The sequence below is a fragment of the Rhinolophus ferrumequinum genome, chromosome 12 (genome assembly GCF_004115265.2).
Source record: "Rhinolophus ferrumequinum isolate MPI-CBG mRhiFer1 chromosome 12, mRhiFer1_v1.p, whole genome shotgun sequence".
Classification (NCBI taxonomy): domain Eukaryota; kingdom Metazoa; phylum Chordata; class Mammalia; order Chiroptera; family Rhinolophidae; genus Rhinolophus; species Rhinolophus ferrumequinum.
This window is the reverse complement of record NC_046295.1, coordinates 30,427,034-30,447,568: the sequence shown is the minus strand read 5'-3', so window position 1 is coordinate 30,447,568 and position 20,535 is coordinate 30,427,034. Positions and strand designations below refer to the sequence as shown.

At 44.5% G+C, this 20,535-nt stretch overlaps 1 protein-coding gene across 1 annotated transcript in view; it reads right to left on the bottom strand.

Moving 5' to 3' along the window:
* Positions 1–4,948, bottom strand: part of GLDC (glycine decarboxylase) — a 75,639-nt gene extending 70,691 nt beyond the window's left edge. The window contains exons 1-3 of the mRNA XM_033123944.1: positions 4,574–4,948; positions 4,403–4,519; positions 3,744–3,822 (exon numbers count right to left, since the gene is read on the bottom strand). Of these exons, the coding sequence (XP_032979835.1) occupies positions 3,744–3,822; positions 4,403–4,519; positions 4,574–4,729 (352 nt within the window). The 5' untranslated portion in view covers positions 4,730–4,948. The remainder of the gene's footprint in view (positions 1–3,743; positions 3,823–4,402; positions 4,520–4,573) is intronic.
* Between the last annotated feature and the right edge of the window lie 15,587 nt (positions 4,949–20,535).

Genomic DNA, 20,535 nt, shown 5'->3' with positions numbered 1-20,535 from the left:
CTGCACAATAACTTCTGTAACAATTGACCCAAATGGCCAGAACTTGATTAATAACTGATAGCTTCCTTAATTTTGGTCCCTGCTTCCAATTTAGGATCAACCAGACAAAGCCAAATATACACCCATAACCAATCACATAGGAAGCCCTGCTTCTAGTTAGCCTACCTACAGCTTGTGCATGCCAACAGCTTCCAAAGAGGTAATACCTGAAGCCTTTCCTTTATTCCACACTATAAGGCTTTGCCACTCCTTTGCCAAAACAAAAGCTAACTCCTCCAGCAAGTTCAGAATAAATAGTGTTTGCTTTCCTCATTTGGTTGGTCTTTGTTTATATCCACAAGTGCATAAAGAAAATCCACTAGAATCACCTTAAAGATGAAATAATAATTCATTTAAGCTGGAAACTGGAGGAGCCAGATGGCCAAGAGAAAGCCTGTCACAGACTGAGGAGTCTACAGGCAGGATCTGACGACAGACATCATCTGGCTGGAAGACAACGGACATCCACAGCCTGGAGAACAGCTGCCCTAGCTAGGTGTCCTTGGGCTCAGTTCAGGAGCGTACCCAACTCCACTGGGTGACAGAGTTATCACCTGCAGCTGCATTACACAACACCCCTTCCCTCTGCTCACTGCCCCACATTAACCATTTATTAAAAATCACTCTAAGTGATACAGCTTAGAACATTGAGTTCAACCAAGTGCATCAAAAGTCTCTTTCTGACAGCTTAGCGGCTCAGTTCTGTTGACCAGTTTGAACATTAGGAAGTTCAGCTTCTCCTCTCTCTTGCTAAAGCATGCTCGCAATAAGCAAAGTGCAATTTTGTGTAAACTTTAAACCCTGCAGCTTCTGTGAAATTATGGGCTAGTTCAGTCTTGTGAATTTGAGACGACTTCCCTGAAAATAGTATACGGTGAGGCATACCATACCTAAAAGTGATTGGCTTCATCTTTAAAATACTTTTAAATTTTGTATGCATTACAAAACGAAAACATAGTTGTTGTAGAAAATCTAGAAAAAGCAAAGTAACAAAAAAAAAGCTAAAATCATCCAGAGTGGCACCATCCAGAGAAACAAATGTTCCCACTGACATATATCCTTCTAATCTTTTTTCCTTTGTGTATATATGTGGATGAGGGAGGGAGGATTCACTTAATAGGATGAAACCAAGAGGGTTTTGAACTGCGTAGTTTTGCTTGTTTCTCTGAAGTATGACTTACTGAGAAATCACCTGATAATCAAGGTATTCTTCCAAAGAACCTCCTTAAAGTGTCCAAGGTGGTGGGAAACGACCTGCCTGACAGATGAGCCATGTGTACTTCCGATTCTATCAGGCCATTCTGTCCTGGACATGCTGGTCCCTCTGCCTGCAGCAGCCTCCCCCAGCCTTATCCAATAGAGTATCACTACTTAGCCTGCAATACCCTGGTCCTGCACCCTGGCTGCAGTGGCGTGTTCCCATACGGGTGCTCTTAGCATGCTGCTGTGTCTCCACTAGAGCAGTGGGCAAATGGCAGTGATTCCAGTGTGACTGGATTTGTGCACATCTGTAAACTGGATACTTCAGAAGAGCCAGGACAGGAGTTTTCTGCTTCGTACATCCGCCCCCTTGCAGAGGACACAATGAAGATAGTGTAGACTGGTGGTTGGAGTGTGGACACTGCAGTTGGACTACTTGGGTTGAATTTTTTTTTTTTTTTTTTTAACTTTCGTGCCTGGTTTGAATTCTGTCTTCCCCAGTTACCAGCTGTGACCTTGGGCAAGTTACAGATCTTCTGTTTGCCATGGTTTCTTCATCTTTAAAACAGAGGTGATAATGGTACTTACCTCATAGGGTTGTAATAAGGATAAAAGTAATACATGAAAAGTACTTTATAAAATGCCCAGTACATGGTAAACACGATATATAAACTCTTGAGATTATTAAGTTCTGCATAAGAACTGACCCAAGTATCTACATGCTGCTTACAGTTAGTTCTCACAATGTTTACTCAGCTATGAGGGCAATGAAGACTCGTATGACTAACTAGCGCTTACTAGTTTTCTCTGTGCGTGGTAAACAAATATTTGGTCCAGAATTCCTCTCTGACTGCAACAGAGCACAGGCATTCACGTGAAAGTTTGATAACGTTGCCCCATTATTAAATGGAAATACTAGTACTGGAGGTTCCCTGTACCAGTTTGCTCTCCCTAGGTGGAGAACATTAACCAACTATGACATCTGCCCCCTTCAGAGTAAAACATTGATGCCTCCCTGATGCATTCTGCCCCAACCCCACCCCTAGCTCACTCTTTGCTGGAGAGCCAGTCCACTTCAGGGCAAGGGTGGGGACTCCTGACTGTGCAATACTTTGTGTTACCTCAGACTAACCAGATGGAACCAGCCCCAAATCTCAGAAGCCACTAGGTTATAAGTTTACATTTAAGTTGCAAATTACTTAGCTGGAGCACTCTTCCAAGGAGGGAGGGAGAAGGAGAGGGAAAGAGAAGGGGGTGGGGGAAGGAAGGAAGGAGGGAAAGAGAGAGAGAGAAAATGTAATTCCCCGATGTTCAAATTGTTCAGCTGGAAACAATGAGCTGAACTAACAAAGGACAGACAATTTTTTGGACACATTTCCTGGGCACTAATGCTCTTAAAGAACATGTTATTTTAAATTACATGGTAAAAAGGGCTGACCTAAACGTTCGCTGACTTTGAAAGTCTCAGGAAGGCACCGACTTGTTCAAATATTCACCTAAGTCTTGCTCAAAAAATATACAACTATTCCCTCTTTAAACATCCAATGAACCAGGATTCTGATTTCTTCAAATTGAAATAGATAAGGCTCCAGCTATTCCTAGTTCTCAGCAAGTTCAACGGAACAAAATGTGCAGATTTTCTTCTATGGACAAGGCCCCTGCCATCAGGTGAACTGGCTCAGATTTGAAACAAACAATGGGAGCAGTCGTCCGCATAGCTCGCATAGCTTGAGTTACACACTCGCATAGCTTGAGTTACACACTCGCCAGCAGGAGGTGGACCAGCTTCACACTTCAAGTTGTCTACTTTAAAACAAAATAAAGCTTGCCTTCCATATCCTCTCTGTCCTAAAACCTAAAACAAGACAAAGACTGACTTCTCTTCACTTGATTCCTTAAGTAAAAGAGGTTATTGCAACTCTATGATTCAAAACCAGATAACCCCATGAGAATTCTTTATGGTTTAAAAAGGGGGGGCGGGGCGGGGGACTCCAGTTTTGCCTGTCCCTTGACTTGCGCATTCCTGTTTCAGTCCTGGAAGACCTCTGAAAGGCAGTCTTCAGACCATTAAAAACATTTTAAACATAAAATAAAATTCTAATAAAATGCATGAGTAAACTAAGCTCTCTGAACCAAGCATTAATCTTATTTATTCTCTATAAAAATCATCATTCAGACTTGAAAAGTACTGTTGCTTTTCAGTAGGGGCCTGAGAAGTGGGGCACGTGTTTGTACACCGCCTTTGCTGGCGCCTCCAGAACCCTCAGAGAAAGACCTAGCGAGGCGCTGCACGGACTCCACCCGAGAGTACAAAATGGACTTCTCCTTGAACTATATATTCCACCCTCTCCCGCCCCTTGAGGTACCCTCATCTGTTTTTTATTTTAATAAACATATTCATTCCCCATCCTGAGCAATCCTAACCCAGAGCTGGAGTTTCATAAACCATACAAGACAAATAGGCCAGAGTAAGCGGCGTCTAAGGAGCCCTCCCTGCCACTTACAAACAGGGTCTTCCATTTTCAAGGGTCTTTTCAAACGGATGCTGGCGGGGACCGTCTTCTCCATCAGTTCATCAACGCTCTATAATTAAAAACGCAAGGCCGTGAACACGAAAGAGAGAAAAGTGCTTCGTTCAGAGTGAAAAGTGTCACCTGTGTTTTGCATATACAAAGGCTTATGGGGAACCTCATTTAAATCGCCTAATTAGGGTTTCTTTCTTTTTTTTCCCTTTCCTTTTCTTGTTTTTTAAAGAAAGGAACAACTTCGAGCAAACTAGAAATCACTTGGAGGAAAGAAAATTATGAAGCGGGGTAGTGATTCAGCCACTCAGGGTTGGATTTCAATCGGCAACTGGAGATAATCGGATAAACCACGAGGTCCTCCTCTCTCAAAGTTAGAGCTCATCCGCAGGGCAAGTTGGGTTAAAAAACAAAGGGTTTTGATGCGCGGAGAGCGGGTGGAGGGGAAAGTACGCGGGCGGGAGAAAGCTAGGGCACGGGGATCGAGCGCGCAAGCTCGCTTCCACACCAGGGCCCAGGACCTGGACGCGGGTCCCACGCGGTGCGAAGCAGAGCCCCCAGCTGGGGCGTGGGCGACACTGCCAGGACCTGGGCGGGGCGGGGTGAAGCCCGGAGGGCCGGGTGGGGGTGGGGGTCCTTACCGCCAGCCCCAAGGCCTGTAGCATATCCCTCTGGTCTTTGTCCCCAGGTCCGATGTGCCTCCGAGCGAAGTCGTCGTGTCTGGGCAGGAGGCGTTCGAGGAGGCGCGAGGCCCCAACCTCGCCGCTGGCCCCAACCCCGCCGCTGGCCCCAACCCCGCCGCTGGCCCCAACACCGCCGCTGTCCCCAACCCCGCTGCTGTCCCCACCACCGCTACTGCTGTCGCGGCTCCGCGGCGCCGAATGCGGCCCCGCGCCGCCAGCCAGGCGGCGGCCGCCCCTGACTCCACAGCCCAGACGCAGCCCCCAGGCCTTGGCGCACGTCTGCATGGTCGCAGCCACAGTACCCTGCCCCGGCCTGCGAGACTCAGTTGCGCTCTCGGCCTCTCTCTGGTCCCGGTCCCCCGGGGTGGCAGCTGCCTCCGGCCTGGAGCCCCTTCCACAGGACGACCGGCGCGACAGATGGATGGATGCTCCGGCGCGATGAATGAGTGCCGCGCTCAGCCTGGACACGCGCGCAAAGTTGTTGCTCCACGCAAGGCACCTGCTCCGCACACTTTAAGTGTCGCCCTGGAGGCGGGCATTGGGATGGGGCCAGCAAACGCTCGGCCAATAGGAGTGAACGGAGGGGCGGGGGACGGACAGACCCCACCCCGCCCCCTCTCCCTATCCCCTTCTCGGGGCCCCCGCAGAGTCCCGCCGCTCCCGGCATCCTCAGTTACTCCTACTCCATCTCTGGCTGAAGCAGAGGCCAGGGCGCACCATGCGCGGGAGGCCAGTCGGGGACCTCACCCGTGCGGGACCCGGGTGGACGGCGGTGGGCGAAGCTCCTGGGGGACTCAGCTGAGATGGAAGATGATTCTGACCGGGAGGCCAGACACTTTGAGTTGGTTCGACTCCATTCATTAATTTTGGAATATCTTTCCGTCATACCTCATGGTAACCAATATGAGCAGATCAAAGTTCTTTTATAGTTGTAGGATTGGAAGAAAGTTACTCAACCTCTGAGCTTCAGTTTTCCCATCTCACAGAGCTGATTTTAAAAAGAGATTATACGAACATTGAAAACACTGCCATAACAATAGGCTTGAACTCTCTTTCTCTCTCTCTTTTTCTCTCTCCATATATATGTGTGTGTGTGTGTGTGTGATATTTAGGTATACATTTTACACTATCATCTCAGTTGGAAAATTATTTATTTATACCCAGACATTTTGTAAAGCTAAGCTTTTTAGCTATTTCTTGAGATTTTTATCAAGACAATGAACTTTTAAAATTCCAATTGTCCTTCCAACATGAGGAAGAGAGAAAAATGTTCTGAAGTCATCAGAACATTACTTGTACTTAGACTAGGGAAAAAGAGAACCTGTCCTCTTTCTCCTCCTCTAAGCTTCCTCCTTCACTCGTGCTCTGCACACTGGGCTCTGTAACTGACAAGCACAGAGACTAGTGGAGAGGCATAAAAGTATAACAAAAACGGTTGGCAAGAGGTGTATGTATGACAGGCAGGGTGAGTGGTGAGCTAGAAGGGCAGGATTGAATGTCTGAACAGTTTTTCATCCATTTGGAACTGAAATTACAGCCTTCATAACAGTTGGGAGATACTCTCATTGCTAGATGCCATGTGGGGGAAACAACTTGTATTTATCCTCGTTACTGTCTATGCTCTTTCTATGTATCACAGGGACTAGAAACCAGTGATCTATAATTCCCAGATTCCTTTAGCTCCAGCGTTCTGGGTGTTATTAGTCTTCTGTCAACAAGATATACACTTGTATAAGAACTGGAACATAGAGTAAAAGCAGAAACAGCTATTTAATGTATATTGGCACTGGAGGGTTTCTGTGTGGCTGTGGGTTCTAGACCAAGGAAGAAGGAATACTGAACTCATTGATATATTTGTGGCAGCAGAGATTGTGGATTTAGTGTATTAGCTCAATCAGCCAAGAGTTGATCTAAGGATTTGATGAGCTGGTTGACTGAAACCAGACTCAACAATGGCCTTCATTAAATTAGGTACTAGATTAAGATGCTAGTACTTTCTTGGTATAATAGAGAAGGAAGGATCCCTTTTTCTTGGTAAGATAGAAATATTGGAATGGACTCATCATATGCAACATACTCTTCAACCCTCTCAGTGTGTCCCTCAGGAAGGCACAGAGGGCACTTCACATTAACACTGAGAAATCCATTAGTAAGAGGAGCAGCAGTATTGTACTTTCTGTGTGGGCACATGTGATATGATAATGGAAGATGCCATGCTGTTGAAATGGGCTCCCTGAAATGGAGTCCCAGAGTGGTAAGTCAGCGGCAACACTAGAAAACAAAGAAAAGTGGGCAAGTTGTTTAATGGGCAACAGAGGCAGAGAGGTAACTAATGAGGCTTGATTCACAAGGATCTTTGGTGCTCACTAATGAATGAGCAGCCTATGAAAATCTTTCTTAATCCAGTGAACCAAAATTTGACATGTCACCCAAATGGAGAGACCCAGTCTCTTAACCAGTTCTCTTACCTTAGCTGGTTCATGACCCAGAGCTTGTCAGATGAAGGGACCTTCAGAAAGAATCCTTGAGAAAAAATCTTATGACCCTGCTATAAGTATACATACATATAAGATACCTCTGGCCATTTACGAAGTGAAATGCTTAATTTTATGTATCGATTTGGGCCACAGTGCCCAGATATGTGATCAGACATTATTCTGGATGTTTCTATGAGAACGACTTTGGATGAGATTAACATTTAAATCAGTGGACTTTAAATAAAGTAAATTGCCCTCCATAAAGTGGGTGGGTTTCATCCAATCAGTTGAAGGCCTGAGTAGAACAAAAAGCTGATCTCCCCTGAACAAAGGAGAATTCTGCAGCAGACAGCTTTTGGACTCAAATGGCAACATTGGCTCTTCTCTGAGTCTCCAGCCTGCTAGCCTGCTAGTGCAGATTTTGGACTTGCCAGCATCTATAATCACATGAGCCAATTTCTTAAAACACACACACATATATATGTGTGTGTGTCTTGATTGCTATTGGCATGTCAGTGGGTGGGATTGACCCTCAGGCTAATTAGCTGTGGAGTTTGGCCATGTCCACAGTTTATGGGCTGCTGTGCTGGGGGCTTACTCCAGTGAGTGAAATTCACCCCGGCAAGCTCTGGTGCCTGTTGAGACCACCCTTTGTGTGTGCTGCTTGTGGGGCTAATTGGGTGGTGCTCTGCTGTGGTCTGAAGCCAACCTCCAGGTATGTTGGTTCTGGGGCTTCTTGGGAGGGGGTCTGTCATGCAGGATGTCATGTGGGGTCTCTGGTCCCGCTCCCCACATAAGAACGCAGGATATGGTGAGGCCAAAAAGGAACACCCACAGAGCCATAAATAGGGGAGTCATACCACTATAGTCTTGCTAGTGGCTGGGTTGGAGACCCAGGAAGCAGGAGTCACATGATCTACAACCTGTCATCCACTTCTCTATCAACCAACCAACCCCACTTGCTAACTGCAACCCGCACTTGCCAGCCACCATTCGCTTGCTAGCCCCCATTTGCTGCTAGCGTAGCCAAGGCAGTTGTATTAGTGTCCAATGGCTCACTCATTACAGCTGACAGCCAACTAGCCACAGCTGATGGCCATCCAATCACAGTTGATGGCCATTTACTACCTGAGTGAGTACCTTTCCACATGAGGATGACAGCCTGGAAACTGTACTCCTGGCTCTGTCCCCACAGGGTCCAATGCAGGCCTATGTCAACCACTGCCTGTGACCAGCCAGGATCTACCTGGTAGAAGCTACGAAGCAATCCCTGGTGGTTCACTGCCTGTCCTAAACCAGGAAGCACATGGGAGAGGCCACGCTGCAAACAGAATGGCTACCACTAGTACTGGGCCTAGGGTAGCTCTGCAAAAACCCAGGACACCCCGAGGCCTGTTGCCACCGGCCAGCTCCCTTCAAGTTTAGCTGCTGATAAAGCCTTGTGTGGTATCGAGTTGTGTGAGGCAGGATCTCAGGAAGTCAGTAGAATGGGAAGAGTTGTGTTCACCAGGTTAATGTAGATTCTGGTTTGATGGTAGTGCCGAGCCTGCAGCTCCTCAGGAAAAGTCTCAGAGCACACAGAGGCCAGTCATCAGCAGCCTGAGGCCTGTGGACTCCAATAGTTTTCTAAGAAAGAGTGCAATACTGGCGGGGCAGTCTCCTCATGGAGAAAGTGCCTCCGGAGTTGGAGGATTTGGGTGGGGTGGGATCCCAGTGAGTCAGCAGCTTGGAGCAGTGAAGCTCACCAGGCCAATCAGATTCAGATGTGGCCGTAAGCATAAGGGGCAGGCTCAACACATTAAAGATGGCGGCTGCCTGACCAGGAGATGGACCTCACACAGGGAAAATGATGACTGTCCTCCAGCCCTGGCCTTGAAGCCAGACACCTCATTCTGCTACCTGTATGCCTCTGGCACCCCCCGAGTCATCATCGCTCTGCTGGAGCCCAAGGTGAGTGGCTGCAAGTGAGTGAGTCTATGCGGGACGTTTAAAAGGGCATCTGGGTTTCCCGCAGCCTTCCGTCCCACCTGGATGGTTGGAATCCCCACTGTTTTCCACAGCCAGATATTGTGAGGGCTCTTCTTCCCGGCACCAGTACTTCAGGCTGCGGAGCCTCGAGTGGGGCTGGGGTCCTTCACTCCTCCAGGGAGAACCTCGGCAGCTGAGGTATCCCTGCCTATTTTCAACCACCACACGGAGATTTGGGACCAACCCGGTTAGCGTCTCTGTCCCTCCTATAAGCCTTGATGTGGCTTATTTTTTATATCTTTAGATAAAACTTCTGTTCAGCCAGACTTCAGATGGTTCTCCAGTTTGTTGTTCTGTAATCTAGTTGTAATTTTAATGTGTTCATGGAAGGAAGCAGGCATGGTATATATCTACTCTGCCATCTTGGATCTCCTCAAAGAGAAAATCCTTTTAAAATCCAGGGGGAAAAAACACCTTACCTACAGAGGAACAATGATAAAAATTATAGCACATTTCTTGTTAAAAAAAAAAAAAAAGTATGCAAATAAGAAGAGAGTGGAGTGAAATATTTAAAATGTTCTTAAAAATCAGCCTAGCATTCTATACAGTGAAATTATCCTTTAAAAGTGAAAGATTGAAGAAAAAAAAAGATGTTCTCAGACAAAAATTGAGGGAACTCATAAACAGCAGACATTAGCTATATTTTTGCTCTTTCCATTGTTCCTTCTTCCTTCCTGATATTCCAAGAGTGTTTCTTCTATCATTTTCCTTTTTGTTTAGAGAACTTCTTTCAGTCATTTTTTAAAGGCATCTAATTCTCTTAGTTTTCCTTCATCCAGGAAGACCTTGATTTCCCCTTCATTTCTGAAAGATATTTTCACAAGATATAGTATTATGAGTCAACAGTTCTTTTCTTTCATCGCTTGGAAAATGTGTTGCCCCTCCTTTCTGGCCTCCATGGTTTCTGATGAGCAATTGGTTATCATTCAAATAGTTTATTTCCTCCTATAGGTGTCATTTCTCTTTTGCTTCTTTCAGCATTTTTCTTGGTCTTTAGTACTCAGAAGTTTGACTATGACATGTCTTGGCATGTCCATCGCACTAAGCTTCTTAAATATGTAAGTTTGTATTGTTTGCCAAATTAAGGAAATTTTCAGATATTATTTCTTTACTCAGTCCTTCCCTCTTTTTTTCTTCTCCTGGGACTTCAGTGACATGAATGTTAGATCTTTTGTTGTAGTCTCATATGTCCCTGAGTCTCTGTTTATTTCTTCTTTTCCCGTTTTCTCTGTTGTTCAGATTGGGTAACTGTTATTGTTTTACCTACAAGTCCACTGATTCTTTCCTCTGTTCTTTCCATTCTGCTGTTAAGCCAGCCACCGATTTTTTTAAAAACTTATTAATGTTATTTTTTTGTATTTTTGTATTTTTTGTATTTTTCAGTTCTAAAATTTCCAGTCAGTTCCTCTTTATATCTCTCGTTCAAGTCAAGGATTTTCCTTGTTCTTGAGTAATTTCGCATTGTATCTAGGACATTCTGAATATTATGACATTCTGGTTCCTATTTAATTCTTCCATTTTAGAAGGCAGTCAAAGTGTTTAGGTTCAGAATGCATGTCCAGGCCATCTTTTGTAGACTGTATTTCAAATGTCAGTTAGTTTTCAATGCCTTTACAGTGCTATTCTGGTCTGCCCACTTGGGTGCTACTCAGGAGCCAACCTACAACCTGAGCAGTAGCCCACACATAGTTCAGTTTGCTGCGTTGATTATGCTGTTTCATGCATAGTCCACCTGGGGTCTGCCCAGTAGTTCATACACAGCTTTAAAGAATCCCATTTTCCAGTTTCCTTTTCTAATTCTCACCCAGTCACTAGTTGGGATGGAGTGACATGCTGCCTCTTTGCTGCTACTTAGTGTAGTCCAGCAATGGTCAAAAGTGCATTATCTCATAGTCTCTACAGTGCCAGCAGGCTAGGGGAGTGCTTCCTCTGCTTGTGTTAGTGCAGGGTAGGGATGGTCGACAGGGCTCCATCCCACAATCTTGGCCAGACCCACCAACAAGGGGCATGGGTGTGGCTTTTATCATGGTGTTTATCTGGAGTAGGACAGGTAAAATCAAATGGCTGTTGTCCTGTATGGTCACCATTTTCCCATTCCTCTGGCCTGTGAAAGCAGGCTTCTTTTACACTGAGGACTAGATACACAGGAGGCAAAATAAAAACCTCAGGAATATCACTGCTGTGTCATTTTTCAAGTCCCAAAGTGCCTAGCCAGGCCACCTTCTTTTCAGAGTCTTTGATAGGTACTTTATATATTTCAACCAATCTTTATTATAATTACCAGGCGGGAAAGGTTTTTCCGAAGCAGAAGTCTGATTCATATGTCTTTAGCTCTCCTGCTTGATCTGTGCAAAAGACATAATTTTAGAGACTGATAATGGATTATGAAAATGTATTCCAATTGGAGTTGTTCTTACTGAATAGTAGAGCAGATTAACATAGCCCTTTGTAACTGGTGTGTGGCTATTAATCTGGGCAAACTATTATTTCTTTATACCAATTAGTAAAGACTGTCAGAAGCACTTAATTCACTTGTCAGCAGAAGAGTACACTCGCCTATCTAACCACAGGGCTGTCAGCTCTTCAACTCTCTGTCATGTTCTAACCTACCAGGACTTTGATTGTCTTGTTCTCCTCTAGGACTTAGTACTTGAAGGACCTGGTGAGCAGAATGTGGCAAGTTTCCTTGTTGCCTTGATAGGACACATACCAGAGAAGTGGGAGATAAACCTCATGAGGATTCAGGAATCTACTACCTCAGTAAAGTTCCTGGGGCTCCAGTGGTCTCAGTCATGTTGACCCATAGACTTCAAAGTGAAGGACAATTTTGTACACCTTAACCCCCCTGCCATTAAGAAAGAGGCACACTGCTTGGTGGGTCTCTTTGGATTTTGGAGGCAGCATTTCTGTATACTGCTCCAACCCATAAGGTTGACAGTTTGGAGTAGAGCCAAAGAAAAAGGACAAGCTGATCTAACCCTGGGGCTCATAATCCAGTAAATCTGGATTGGTCTGGATGGTCTGTCTGTGGCACACAGGGGTGCTCTCTGGAGCCTCTGGTAAGCACTAATGGGAGAATCACAGAGTAGACCTATAGGTTTTGAGGCAAAGCCATGCCCTTTTCTTTTTAAGAAACAGTTCCTAGGCCACAAAACAACATCTTACAATGAATCACTAAAAGATCGTGTGAGCTATGATGCCCACCATGAAATGGGTGTTATTTGACCCATCAATCTCTAAAGCTGGGCATGCCCAGTAGCACTCAGTCATCAAATGGAAGGGGTATCCTTTCCATCATCCAGTGGAAGATGGGCTAAAGCAATTTCTGAAGGCTCCAGTAAGTTGCATGAACAAGTGCTCAGATTCCTGAGGCACTTACTTGTGCTGTATTGTCTCCTCCCTTTCAATCCATGTGTATTGTCTCATGGAAGAAAGAATTTAGGCTTGATGTATAGTTGGTTCTTCATGATATTTAACATGAACCGAAAGAAACTGCTATAAAGTTAGTCCCACTCAGGAATTGTCTTGAAGGCGACAGGAAAGAGAAATCCTCCAATGTGCAAAACTTGAAATAGTTCATTTGGAAGGAGAGATGTCCGGAGATACAGATCTCACTGACTCTGGGACAGTGGCAAATGGTTTTACATAGCAGAAGAGGATCCGTGATAAGGAGAGGGGTACGTGGTTGGACCTCTTAGAATAGCACAGAATGAGAAGACATTAGCTTTCCACATGAACATTCACCGAGGAGCACCAACTGAAGACAAGGCTCCCAATAATCAAGTGGACAAGACCACCCATTCTGTGTACGTCAGCCAGCATCAGTCCCCAACCACCCTGCTGCTTGCTCAATGAGCTCATACTGAAAATGGCCATGGAGTTCAATATGCGCTTAAAACTAGGGAACTACTCTCATTCCATGGTTTTGGGCTCTATAGGGTTAGAGAACTTAGTTCTGAAAGAAAGGAATGCATCTTCCAGGAAATACAACAATGATGCCATTGAACTGGAAGTTAAGACTGCCACCTGGACATTTGGGGCTCTTCATGCCACTAAATCCACAAACAAAGAAAGGGGGGCAACTTTACCAACTGGGGCAATTGATGCTGATTATAAGTGGCAAATAGGTTTACCGCTGCAGATCGGGAACAAGGAGGTGTGTGTGTCTAGAATTCAGGGTATTTCCTAAAGCACCTCTTAGTACTTCTATGTTTAGTGACTAAAATGTAATGAAAAACTACAGCAAACCAATAAAGACAGTGCCAGTAAGAGGTGACCCTTCAGAAATGGAGGTTTGGATCATCCCACAGGTCATAGAGAACTATGACAAACTAAGGTACTGGCTGAGGAAATAAAGACTAGGTGTAAGTAGTGGATGAAGGAGGTTATGAACACAAGCTATAGTCCAATGACCAGCTGCAGAAACAAGAATGAAGTTCCTATATACACTTGTCCATGTTTAGTTATGTACATACTTATCAATCTATTTTTTCTTCCCTTTCCCCTTTCCCCGTTATTTTATGTTGGTGTTAGTTAACGTTATAAATTAATCCAGTGTATAGAGATCATCAAAAGGGGATTGTGACTGAACTAGAAATATCATTCAGAAATAGCACAGTGACTGTGAGAGTTTGGCGGTCTCCTTCTCGGGGAAGAGGTGGGCATGCTTTCCTTTGTATAAGGGGTACTTGCATTAAATTAGGAGGCATGATATTTTTGCCATTGTTGTTTATAAGTTTAAATATAGGTAGAAAGCTCTGTATGATTGCTGAGTAGCCAAACAGATAGACTGTGCTTTTTTTTTTTTTTTTAAATCCAAGATGCAGTCCCACTCCCTTCTTAGCTCTTCTCTGTATTACAGAGTAATCTTAGAACTATATTTCTCAGATCCCATTGCCTACAGGATCCTGGATGCAGTTTACAATTAGCCACAAGATACACTTTGCAATATTTGTAAAACAGAAGAGAGACAGAAGCCATTTCTTTCTTCCTCTGGCAGAATGGGCAGGTGTGTGGGATGAGGCAGATGGAAAGTGCTGGAGTGACCACAGGCATTCCACTGTTAGTCACTCACCTCTGTGCAGCAAAACGGTGATGATGATTGGTGCCTAGTTCCTGTAATTCCCTGACCTGTGTCACTTACACACCTGCCAAAACCCAACTGGTTTCATCCCCTTGAGGGAAAATTGAAAAAATATCAACAACAAACACTGCCTAAAAACACCAGTGCAGCTCCCATTAAATAAATGTTTAAAAAATATCAAAAGGAACTCCAAATTATTAGCTTGAGTGAGGTGCCACCATGTATCAGGCAGATCCTACTTGCCCAAAGTTTGGAATTGTCCCAGGGCCTGAGAACCCGGGCTGAACCTGCAGGTACAGGGTGGCTGGTCCCAGCTATGGTGAGAAGAGGCCCAAAAGTTTTAGTTCAGTCAGGACCTTCCTTTCAGTATGAAGGGACATTTTGCAAATAGTCTATTGGTGAAAGGAAATAATCTGGGGGATTAGGGAACAGTTGAGTCTTTAAAATGATTCAAGTTGAGGCTTCAGAGAGCGGTATAGAATAAAAAGAAAGCAATCACAGTAGTGATTTTTCTGGGTGAATTATTGAATTTCTTTTTCTCAGAATTACACAAGCCAGAACATTGTTTTGGAATTCTATTTTTAATAATAAAAAACAGCTGAATAACAAAGAACTTTTATGTTTGTATCAAGTAAGGAACTCCTTATTCACATGTATGTCATGTCTGCCTTCATAATAATGGCAATATTTTTTATGACATACTTTTCCTAAGTTACTACAGACTTCTTTCCTTTTCTCTTGGGTCTGAAATGAGACCAGTCCATTTCACAGTCCATGCCCCTAAGTAAAACATGGGAGAGGAGAAGGAAAAAAGGTAGAGAAATCTTGGTCCGCATCAGTTTGTGAATCATGTACCTACATGCCGCTGTTACCACACCGTTCCCCACCCCTCCTCTTCCTGGGAAGAATGAGCAGGGCAGGATGATTTTTCTGCTAGGGGGACTCTTTTTTTAATTGAGGTGACGTTCACATGGTATACAATTAACCATTTTAAAGTAAACAATTCAGTGGCACTTAGGACATTCATAATATATACAAACGCCACCACCATCTAGTTCCCAAACAGTTCCATCACTCCAGAAGGAAAATCCATATCCATTAAGTGGTTACTTCTCCATCCCACCTCCCCCTAGACCTTGGAAACCACCAATCCACTTTCTGTTCCTACGGGACTCTGTTTGGCCACTTCCTCCATACAAAATCCATGGAGGTATGCAGGTGGTGAAGTCATCTCTCTGGCCTCAAGAGAGACCAAAACGTAAACCATCCTGAGAACTTTGTTGAAGTGCAGACCTCCCTGGGGGAAATTATTCTGTATCTTTAATAAGAAAATACAGGTGATGACCTCAGTGTCCATTAACAGATGAATGGATAAAGAAAATGTGGTGTACATACACAATGGAATATTATTCAGCCACAAAAAAGAGAATCCTGCCATTTATGACAACACGGGTGGACTTGAGGGCATTATACTGAGTGAAACAAGTAAACTAAAGACAAATAATGTTGATCTCACTTATATGTAAAATCTTTTTAAAAAATGAATTCATAGATACAGAGAACAGATTGGTGGTTGCCAAAAGTGGAGGGTGGGGGGGTAGATGAAATGCGTGAAGGTGGTCAAAAGATACAAACTTCTAGTTATAAGATAAAATAAGTCCTGGTAATGTATAATTAACAATATTGTATTGTATATTTGAACATTGCTAAGAGAGTAGATCTTAAAAGTTCTCATCACAATAAAAAGAAATTGTATTTATGTGTGGTGATGGATGTTAACTAAACTTATTGTGATCATTTCACAATATGTACATATATCAAATCATAAATCTAAAACTAATACAATGTTATATGCCAATTATATCTCAACTGAAAAAAATAGGAATTAGATTAAGAAATCAAGTCATCATCTAAGGAAAGCCTCACCTAATGGATGAACCAGCAGACTTCCTCTTGAATCTCATTAGTCAGACCCAGTCTCATACACACTTTTGCATGCTGGGAAATCTCCACTTTTCTCTGTACGAGTATTTGTAGACAAACCAAGGATAAGGGAGTTGAGACCCCCTTACAGTCAGAATAAGAAGTACGTATCATTTTATTTCAGTGCTAATAATCCAATCATTTAAAAAGGAGACAGTGACCCAGTAATAAATTAAATGTATATAATAAAGGCTAATATTAGTGGAAAGGGATCATGGTGGGAAGACACACTCCTGAAAATATTTTAAACTTTTTTAAAAAAACAGAGATAGTACTTGATATTAGCAAGATATAATGAAGACCCTTACTATTTATAGGTAAGGGACAAGATAAAGGGAATAATAAAAAGTCATTCCTAAGTTTTAAGTCTAGAAAAATGGGAGGCTATTGGGAGACATAATGAAAATAATACTGTCCAGGAGGAGAGCGAGTTCAGAGTGTAGGAAGTTGAATCTACCTCCCAAAATGTGAGCTTGTGATGGTGGGGAGGGTTCCCAAGGGACGGACAGAGCATGCCAGCGATAATGTAGGCTTGAGGTCAGAAGTCAGGTCCAGGGATCTGAGCCCGAGAACCATTCACTTCCAGAGGGATGGAGAAAGAGAGTTAGTATATCATATCCAAGCAAGCTCTCTGGGAAGGGATTTGACCAGATCGGGCCAAACTTTGAGGGTCACCCTTATTTGAGGAGAGAAAACCCCTGGAGGAAACAAAGTCTGGAGAAAGAGGGAGGAGACACAGAATGGCCTGGAATCCTGGAGACGCTGAGGACTGAGATGCTCAGAGAGGAGCACAGGTGTGGAAGTATACCCAGATTCCCCAGAGAGGTCTGGGGAACGGGAAATAGGAACACAAGTCTTTAGAGTTTGCTATGAGGAGAAACCTGTGACCTCTGAGAGAGCAATTCCCCCAGGTCTAGAGCCTGTGACGAAGGGCTGGAATTTAGAGAGTGATAAAGTGAGGGATACAGCAGGTTCTAGTTATCTAATGATAAAAGAATGGAGGAAAATCCCATGGTGACTTGAGGAAACAGCAACAGATAGTTTTCAAAGTGGGCAGATCCTGACCCTTGTGGCACTGGGTGATACATTCACCTAGGTCACCTCTTCTGAGGTCTTTCCATGTAGGGTTTCCTGGACGGTGCTGGCCACAGTGGTGTAATCCAGCACTCGCTGGTCAGAGTTTTACACCAACAGGTATCAGAGTCAATTCCAAAGTTCACTCTAGCTTGTGAAAAGAGCAAATAGATCATGGGTGTTTCTTCTCCCTCAAATCCCATTATCTCTATAAAAATGACCTCTGGAATAGCACATAGAACCTCTCCCATTTGGGGGAAAAAAGTGAATTAAATATATAGACACTGCATCGGAAAAGGAATGGCTCACCCATATGTCTGGGGAAGTCGGAGCCCAGATAAATACAATCCTCACACACACACACACACACACAAACGTGGGGTGGTGGGGGGAAGGCTGAGTAGAGTGGAGATGAAAACACATAACATTATCAGGCTGGCAGTAGTTGCTGTTGGTGGTGCCTCCTGAGTTGGGGACTGGAGAGCTCACAAAATGGGAGGAGTCATGGGGCCAGTTCACAGTTCAGGGGGGTGGTATAACGGTGGGAGTGGGGATCCTTCAGGAGGTTGGAATCAGGGAGGTTCAGCTGTTAGCAACAGCCACTGTGGGTGGGTAGATCTTTCACCACCAGCAGCCAGAGGTTGGTCTCAGGCAACCTTTTTTTTTTTAGCTATAGTAGGCAGAGGTTCTAGCAAGCATTAACTCCAAAAAAATGTCCAGTCCCTTGAATTTGAGCATCTACAGACTCTGGGGTAATAGAAAATCCACTGGAAACTTGGCGAAGTCATTGAATGATACAGAATGTTCACAAATAAAAATCCAGGCGAATCTGAGTTATTAGAACCAGGGGATAGGGTCCAGGTGGATCACCACTCACCCCCACCCTGGGCTAAGCAGGAAAACAAAGTACCTAAGTATTTACCCTGCGTAGAGACCAGATTAGTGGATTACTGTCAGAGTCTGGGGTAGGTCAAGTCTTGCAGCAGGAGGAAGTGATAGGGATTTGGGGCAAGAGCCAGGTCAGTCATTGTGAAAACTATAATATGTGTCCAGCTTAGCGTTGGGCACTGACTCCTAGAGTGTTTTCCACCACTACCTACAAAGCAATTGTAGGGGTTCAGAATGAGTCACCCCAAGATGTGCCACTGTGATATGTGGATTATTTTGAGCTAAAGGCAACCGACAACCTGAAGGTTCAAGAGAAACTTCTGCCCACCCCCCTTTAACTACCAGATAACTTTTTTAAGTACTGAACATCTGCTCTTCTTATCATGCTGCAAAGATCTTTTGAAGCTCCGAGACACTTTATCTCATCCATAGCTCAAAATGCCATATATATATATATATATATATATATATATATATATATATATCTCATTTTAACTTTCTGACCCAGAACCTCTCCTGTATGTAGGCTTCCCATGCATACATATGTAATTAAATTTGGTTATTTTCTCTTCTTAATTTGCCTTATATAGATTTAGTTAGACCAGCCAAAGAACCTTGAAGGTAGAGGAAAGTTTCTCCCCTCCCCCACAATTCTCCAATTCTCAGGGGACACCAACTGGGTGTCCTACAATTTAACTCAATTCTGACACTGTCTACCTAGAGATAGCAGCAGATCCCACCTGTTAAGGGCTGAGTCCACATGACTGCCCTTCCCCCCTCCCACTTCAGGTGGCAATTGCAGGTTCAGGTTGTTACCTATGCTTTTGACTGATAAGCTATAAATTGGAAGTGCCCAGGACCCCCTTCTCAGGTTTGATATATTTTCTAGAGTGGTTCACAGAACTTCCTTATGTTTACCAGTTTATTGTAAAGGTTCTTATAAGATATAGATGAACACCCAAAAGAAACGCTATCTAGGGCAAGGTCCAGAGGTGTCCTGAATGCAGGAGTTCCCCCTTCTCATGGAATTGGAGTCTGCCATCCTCCCTGCTCATGGTTGCGTTCACCAACCCAGAAGCTAATCAAATCTTGTTCAAGAGTTTTCCTAGAGCTTACTCTGCAGCCCACCCCCTCCCCCCTCCTGGAGTCCGTGGGTGTGGTTGAAAAGTTCCAACTGTCTAATCCTCTGTTTGGTGGCCAGCTCCATTCCGAGGCTATCTAGGGGCCCCACCCTAAGTCACTTCATCAGCATAAACTCAAGTGGGCTCAAAAGTGGCTTCTTATGAATAAAAAAAGAGTTCCTATCACTCAGGAACTTACAAGGGTTTCAGGAGCTTTGTGCCAGGAACTGGGGACAAAAGCCAAATATATTTCTTATTGTACCACAACTCCCCATGTGGAATCAGAGTGGGCCATTCCACTGTGGCATTCTGGCTTTTTGACATCCAGTTGGAAATCCTTGGAGCTCCCTGGTCTCTTTGATCTCACCCCAGGCTAAGAAGTCTCTAGTTCTAGGCAGTGGATCCCGAGGGCGGATGCAGGGCTGGAGGAGAACTGGGCCTGGCCTGGGTTCTTGCCCTTTCAGCGCTCCAGAGTAATAAGTAAGTCTTCAGAACTGACTCAGTCACCCACGGTAGCTCCCCCATGGTCTTCCCTCTGCAGAAACACCACGTGCCTCTGGCCTGAGGACGACCAGGAGCCTGCACAGCGCAGATCATGTCTTTCCTTTTTAATTACAATTTCCACTTCAGTGCAGCCTGCTTTCCATTCACTCCCCTGCGGGGTCCTGCTCCTATAATATTGTCGTTGCCGATTACTTCATGACTCACTTATTCAGGGCACGCAGTCTTCCTTTGAACCATCCACTCTCCTCTAGCTCCTCTATGTTAATCAACCCAGCGTGAAAGCAGACTGTTTGAGGGTCAGAGAAGCTGAAGGTCAGGAGGGGTCAAGCATCAGTCAGAGGCTGAAGACATCCCAGACAGGCGCAGAGACCCTGTGCCAAGGGCTTCAGCAGCCTGAGGCTAGGCCCACATATTCAGTGAAGCAGATGGAGACTGAGGAAGTGTCAGCTATGTCTGTCAGCCTGAGCACTTGCTTCTTTAGAATCTGGGCCCTACTGCTGGGATTTTCACTTGTCTTCTGCTCCATTTCATCAAATGTGGGTCTATCTGACTCTTAAAGTCCATGCTTTAACCACACTGTACGTGCAACAAACACAGAAGGAGTGGCCTACACATCCCCCGGTGTCCCCTAGAAACAGCCAATTCAACAGGGATTTGGAGGGAGAGACCTAATATAACTGGCATCTGCACATCATCTTACAGTCCAGTGTTTGGCATGTCATTAGCTTGAGAGTCAAAAGTATGTGTTGAAGTGAAAAAGTTGAAACTATTCAGGTGTGGGGGACTAGAACATGACGTCCCTTACCTCACTGTGGGTAAGATCTGTGGGTAAGATCAGAATTCGAAAGCACCAAGGAAAACATAAACAGGGACTAAACTGATGGTGGGTGCTAGGTCGGCTGGAAAACCCTCCTCAGTGGTCTACCTCACTGG